Consider the following 7,210-nt stretch of genomic DNA (forward strand, 5'->3'; position numbering starts at 1 on the left):
TAAGCAGCAGCCTGATGTAGATGTTGTTGTTACTCAGCTGATCCAAGGCCAAGTGGTGAGCCAGTGAGATTGCATCCACTGTAAACCTATTGTGGCAATAGGCACAATCTTTTCGAACTGATCGTTCGTTCGTGATGTGCCACGTTGTATGATGCGGACGATCACGGTCTTTCCGTGGCCACGATTGTCCTTGAGGAAGTTTCCTGCAGAAGTGGTTTGTCATTTGCCTTTTTTCCGGGGCAGTCACTTTACAAGATGCTGCTCAACCATTATCAATGCTCTTCAGAGATTGGCTGTTTGACATCAGTGATCGCGTAACCAGGACTTGCGATATGCACCAGCTGCTCATACGACCATCCACCACCTGCTCCCATGGCTTCATGGGACCCTGATCAGGGGGGCTAAGCAGATGCTACACCTCGCCCAGTGGTGACCTGCAGGCTAGCAGAGGGAGGGGATGTCTTGCACCTCCTTTGGTAGAGATGTGTCTCTGCCCCGCCGCTCACTTTTGGAACTTGTATGTTTGTTAAATACGATAAAAATATTTTGCTTGAAGAAATAATATCTCCCTGTGATTATATTCCCGTCATGCTTTCTGTAGTCGGACAAGGAGGTCACAGCTGAGAATACAGGAGTCAGAATGATTACACCATGCTAATTAGTGGTTTTGTTATAAGAGTGGTGTAGTCACTCAGCAACTCATGTTCTCGGCCATGACCTAATTTTCATCATGCCCTGCCTCTGAAAGTGATCCATTATTCCCCTTAAATTGTCTCATTCTGCTGATGTACATAATGTTTTGTGGTTTCCAGCTATATTTCAAGCCCTGTGAAAAAGAGTCTGTCTACTCTTATAGACAATAGGTGCAGAAGTAGACCATTCGGCCCTTCGAGCCTGCACCGCCATTCTGAGATCATGGCTGATCATCTACTATCAATACCCGGTTCCTGCCTTGTCCCCATATCCCTTGATTCCCCTATCCATAAGATACCTATCTAGTTCCTTCTTGAAAGCATCCAGAGAATTGGCCTCCACTGCCTTCTGAGGCAGTGCATTCCGGACCCCCACAACTCTCTGGGAGAAGAAGTTTTTCCTTCTCACAATCTTGTATTCTGCAGAAATTGGTGGGGGCGGGGGGGGGGGGGGTGCCATGGTAATGCAGAGGTTACTGTGACATGATCTCTGCTCGGGTCAGAGTTCAGAGTTCAATTCCGGTGTCCTCTCTAAGGAGTCTTTATTATTCTTTACTGAAATACAGCACGGAGTTGAGCCCGGCAACGGCTGATTTAACTTAGGCTAATCACTGGACAAGTTACGGTGACCAATTAACCTACCAACAGGTAGGCCTTTGGGCTGTGGGAGAAAACCGGAGCACCCGGAGGAAATCCACAGGGTCACAGGGAGAGCTTACAAACTCCTTGCGGGCAGCGGCGGAGATTGAACCCGTGTCGTCGGTACTGTAGAGCATGGCGCTAACCACTACGCTACCTTATAGGTCTTCCCTGTGGAATTAGTGGGTTTTCCCTGGGTGCTCCATTTATTCCCCCCCCCCCCCCCACAGTCCATCAGTAGGTTAATCGGTCATTGTAAATTGTCCCATGATTAGGTTAGGGTTAAATCAGGGTTGTCGGGAGTTACTGCGGCTGCAGAGCTTGAAGGGCCTGTTCGAGGATTTATCTCTAAATAAATAAATATTTTTGCTGTATTCACATTTTTTCCTGGGTCCCCCCCCCCCCATTAACTTCTGAGGTTTCCTGTTTAATCATGAAATATTCAAGTAATTACAAATAATATCTGAGATAATCCTTTGTATTGGTATCGCATACTTTGCTTGTTCCTGGGATTAAGCACTGTTTCAAAAATAGTCTGTGGGAAGAATAAAAGGCAGCTGCAGATCACTACAGCGAAAGAGAGGTCATTTGGTACTCGGTATTGATTAGCAAGAGCAAATTAAAGGAAGGCAGGGGCCATCATCTGAGTGGGCAGAGTCAGAGTGGTGATCTTGAGGCTTCAGCGAGGGGAGGCTTTAGCTGGAGAAAGGAAGAGAAAAGCTCAAGGATTTTTTTCCTGCCCTTTATATTTGCTCAGGTAGGACAGTAGAGATCGTTGAAGGCACCTCTTGCGGGCTGTGGGAACACAGGGAGACCTCCAATATCCCTGCCGACTACAACTGCGAGAAGGGCGTCCAGCTGAAGCATCTAACAAACCGCATTAAGAAGCTGGAGCTAGAACTGGATGAACTCCGGATAGGGTGATAGATAGGGCATATAAAGAGGTTGTTGCACCCAAGGAGCAGGACACAGGGAACTGGGTGACAGTCAGTAAGGAGCCTGTGGCTATCGCCCTCAACAACACACCTAGCACTTTGGATACTGTCGGGGGGAGATGACCTAACAGAGGAAAGTCACAGTGGTTGGGTCTCTGGCACTGAGCCTGCCTCTGACTCAGAAGGAGTGGGAGGAGAGAAGAGGCACGCTGTGGTGATAGGAGATTCGTTAGGGGAACGGATAGGAGGTTCTGTGGGTAAAAACAAGGTTTCCCAGAAGGTATGTCACCTCCCAGGTGCCAGTGTCAGGGATACCTCAGATTGAGTCCTCAGTATTCTTAAGTGGAAGGGTGACAGCCACAGGCTGTGGACCATGTAGGTACCAATGACATGGGTAGGACGAGTGATGAGGTTCTCTATAGGGTGTTCACTGTAAGGTTCTAAGGTAAAGGGCAGGACCTCCGGGGTTGCGATCTCAGGATTGCTACCTGTGCCACATGCTAGTGAGGCCAGAACTAGGAAGATTATACAGTTTAAAATAAGGCTAAAGAGTTGGTGTAGGAGGGAGGGCATAAGATTTTTGGATCATTGGGCTCTCTTTCAGGGAAAGTGGGACCTGTACAGAAGGGGCAGTTTGCACCTGAATTGGAGGGAGACTAATATCCTAGTGGGAAGGTTTGTTAATGCTGCGTGGTGATGTTTAAACTTAGGGTTGCAGGGGAATGGGAACCAGAGTGCCAGAAAAGTTAGTGGAGAGGTTGTGGAGGTAGATGTTGGTAAGACTGCAGACAAAGTCAGGAATCAAAAGGTTGAGCATGGTGTGACTAGTGTCCTGAGCTGCCTATATTTCAATGCAAGTGTCGTAGGAAAGGCAGATGATAGTGCTGAAGATGAGGTAGCTGGTTTACAGAGGCAATGTGTAGTGAGGAGAGGCTGTTGATGGGGCAAAATTGCACTCAACAGGATGAGTTGCAACGTCAAAAGTGGACAAAATCGAAATTAGCATTTATTTCTGAAGGACTAGAATATAAAAGCAAGGATGTAATTTTGAGGCTTTATAAGGCCCCCTATCTTAGAAAGGATGTGCTGAAACTTGAGAGGGTTCAAAGGAGATTCACGAAAATGATACCAGGATTGAATGACTTGTCATATCAAGAGCGTTTGATGGCTCTGGGCCTGTATTCACTGAAATTCAGAAGAATGAGGGGTGACCTCATTGAAACCTATTGAATGGTGAAGGGCCTTGAAAGAATGGATGTTGTGGAGAAGATGTTTCCTATGGTGGGAGAGTCCAAGACCAGAGGATATAGCCTCAAAATAGAGGAGTGGCCTTTTTAGAATGGATATGAGTAGGAATTTCTTTAGCCAGAGCGTGGTGAATCTTTGCTGTGGAGGCCAAGTGTTTATGTATATTTAAGGCAGAAGTTGACAGATTCTTGATTCTTGATTGGTCAGGGTGTGAAGGGATACGGGGAGAAGGCAGGAGATTAGGGCTGAGAGGAAAATTGGGTTAGCCATGATAAAATGGAGCAAACTCAATGGGCCAAATGGCCTAATTCTGCTCCTATATCTTATGGTAATCTTTCTGCTGGAGTGGTATTCCTCCTCTTTGATGCACAGCCTGAATATTTATTCAGCATTCTAACTCTGCAGCCAGGCTTTAGTAAGTCAGTTCTCACTTATCCACCACCCCTCGCCCACGTTTATGTTCCTGCTCATCTTAGCTGACAGCATTCAATCAATGTCGGCGCAAACTGTGCACGGTTGAATGAGATTTAATAGATCAGTTCATAGACACCGTTGTACCGCATGAATGAGATTTAATAGATCAGTTCATAGACACCGTTGTGTTTGTGCACTTAAAGCCAGTAAGATTTTCTCCAAAGAAACTCTATTGGGATGTGTCGAGCTATAAATTTTGATTAAAAGATTTGAGTACATAGTCTCAGAGTAAGGAGTTAGCCATTCGGGAATGATTTTACACAATAGGTAGTGAACCTTAGGATTCTTATGCCCAAGACTGCAGAGGCTCATTTGCTGAATATATTTAAGACGGTGATAGATTTTTGGACATTAAGGGAGTTGAGGGGAGGGGATAATGCTCGAGATATTGCTGAGGGAAAAGCCAGCCACAATCCTACTGAATGGCAGAATAGTACAAGTGACCAAATCGTCTGCTCCTCCTTCTATGTATGTGCTTCTGGTTCAGCAAACTAAATACTGCATCAAACAGTGGCTTCCTTAAGAGTTAAATCTGGAGTTAGGCAAGAAGGATATTGGAATTTACTTGGGTTTACTCATGAGAGAAGTTTCCTGAGAGATTTAAGTGGCGTAGACTCATTATAGAGTTGATTGTACCTACATTGCTGGGGAAATAGGAGGGCCCGGCCGATTGAATGTCATCTTGTTTCATGTTCTTGTGCTATCTCTCTAGGTGACGATGCTGGGAGTCCCACAGCCTCTGAAATGGAAGACTTCTCCCACCAAAGGCATTCTCATTTTCCTGTCCCCCCTTTCTCCATTGACTCTCCCCTCCAAAAATGGTTGGACATTGAAAATGAAAGGAGTTTCCTAAACAGAGAGTGACAAAGGAAACAAATTTTACATGATGATTTTGAAAGTTGAGAAGCTTTTGTATGAAGATTTATACACTGTGCGTGAGTTTAAAAAGTCCTGGCCAAAGTTTGAGTGTTTGACCATAAATTACAGATGTCGAGGTTAGAAAAGCAGTGCTGATTTTTGCAAATGGATCACTTCGCTGTTCAGCTTTACTTTGATTATGCTGCTTGGGGAAAGTTACTGATCAAACATTAGTTTTAAAGGGTAGCTTCAGAGCAAAGATACTGTTGAGCAAGACTTAATGTAACACCAGTCCTTATATTACTGGTTATTTGCTATTTTTATTGAAGGTAAACTTGATGTACAAATTTTTACAATGGTTTGATCAAATACTTCAATAATGGGAGACTATGCTAAAAGATTTGTTGAACAAAGTTAATAATTTTAAAATCTTAAACAAAAATCAGCACTTCGTTATGTAACACACTGTAAGGGTTCACTGCTAATGTAATGGTTTCTCTGTAGCAGCAATGTTTGGGTTATGGCTGGAGATAACAGGACTGTGGATGCATGTTAGCCAATCAGGATTTTGTTGCCCTGTCTTGTGATTCTGGATTTTGGAGGCTTTTGTCAGAGGGAGGGAGAGAGAGAGGTGAAGAAAGAAGACGCGAATGGAGAGATTTGGTAGACCGCCAGACGGGGTGGACTCGAAGCGAAGGTCCGAAGGGCGGTGACGATCGGAGGAGGTTGATGGTGGACAAATGGCCGATTTTGTGAGCTCCAACATTGTGCAACGGACTGTTTAATAAGATTTAGGCCCTTTTTTATATTTTGTTTCTCTACTAACCATATAGTCAAAGTAAGAGTTATAAAGTTTAATTGTTTAATCGCGTATTGTGTACGGTTTGTCATTTCGGGGTACTGATTTGTAACGGGACACATCGTGCAGCATCCACCCAAACGAGATTTCCTAAGTTTGGCCGGGCAGGGGGTCATCACCCCCTATATTAAGCCGCTAGGCGAAACGAGTGTTACAGTTACAATTTACCAAATTCAGAATCAGTCCATGCCAAGAACCAGGTTGTACAAGTCCCTGTTGCTTCAAGGTGTGGAGAATATGAGAACACGATCATAGAGGAAAGCTCTCTCTACCAATTTCACTTAAATGTTACTGACATGCTTAGTGAATAAGGAAGACATACAACTGTTTTGATGCCTTTTTCCTTTTAATTGAGCTTTCTAATATGTAGGTACCTGATTCAGCAAAGTAGTGTGGTTTGATTTCTTGTTTCCAGCACAACTGCAATCTATTTATTTTATAACTACATCAGTAATGTCATTTGTGTTCTATTCTTGTATTCACCTTGATTAGAGACTCAGCTGATTCATTCTTTAGTCTGGAGAACATGCAGCAGTGTTTCATTTGTGGTCTACCACTGTTTCAAACAATGTCCTTTTTATGTGGAAGCTCAGACTAAAGTTATTTGTGACTGAGGAGACTTCAGAGCGTACACTGCATGTGTTTTTGGATGGTTTAGGTAGGGTTTTTCCATTCTGTGTAATGGCAGAACTGGTTACAGCAAAAGCTACTGGCCAAACAACATCCGGACTAAAGACACGTCGCGTACACACACACACAAACACGCACACACACACGCACACACACACACACACACACACACACACACACACACACACACACACACACACACACACACACACACACACACACACACACACACACACACACACACACACACAATGCTGGAGGAACTCAGGCCAGGCAAAAGAGTACAGTTGACGTTTCAGGCCGACGCCCGTCGTCAGGACTGAAGAAAACAAAGATGAGTCTGATTTAGAGGGTGGGGATAGGGGAGGAAGAAACACAAGGAGATGGGTGAAACTGGGTGGGGAAGGAGTGAAGTAAAGAGTTGGGAAGTTGATCGATGAAAGAGATAACAGGGCTGGAGAAGGGGAAATCAAATAAGAGTTATCTTAGTCTATTCCCGAAAATGCTCCTCTGTTCAGAGGGTGAGAAAATTTGTCCAGAACTGCCAGGATTTTCTGGAGGGTCCTTTGATCTACCATAGCCTCCTGTGTGTCCAATTTGACTCCTTTAACAGAGCCAGCTTTTCTAATTGGTTTACTGAGCCTATTGGCATCACCCATTACCCCAGCACACCACCACATAGAAGATTGTACGGGTGACAACAGACTGGCAGAACATGCGAAGGAGAGGCCTGCACACTCCAAAGGACTTCAGTCTCCTCGGGAAGTAGAGGTGACTCTGGCCCTTCTTGTACACAGCCTCTGTGTTGGTGCTCCACTCAAGTCTGTCATCCAGGTGCACTCCCAAGAACTTGTAGGTCCTCGTCACATCCACAC

The 7,210-nt window shown here is 44.8% G+C and overlaps 1 protein-coding gene across 1 annotated transcript in view; it reads left to right on the forward strand.

Annotated features, from left to right (window-relative positions):
• LOC140719563 (tissue alpha-L-fucosidase-like) overlaps positions 1 to 5,717 on the forward strand; it is a 28,697-nt gene extending 22,980 nt beyond the window's left edge. Inside the window, exon 8 of the mRNA XM_073034271.1 lies at positions 4,701 to 5,717. Within this exon, the coding sequence (XP_072890372.1) occupies positions 4,701 to 4,841 (141 nt within the window). The 3' untranslated portion in view covers positions 4,842 to 5,717. The remainder of the gene's footprint in view (positions 1 to 4,700) is intronic.
• Positions 5,718 to 7,210: the final 1,493 nt, after the last annotated feature.

Source organism: Hemitrygon akajei, chromosome 32 (genome assembly GCF_048418815.1).
Source record: "Hemitrygon akajei chromosome 32, sHemAka1.3, whole genome shotgun sequence".
NCBI classification, from domain to species: domain Eukaryota; kingdom Metazoa; phylum Chordata; class Chondrichthyes; order Myliobatiformes; family Dasyatidae; genus Hemitrygon; species Hemitrygon akajei.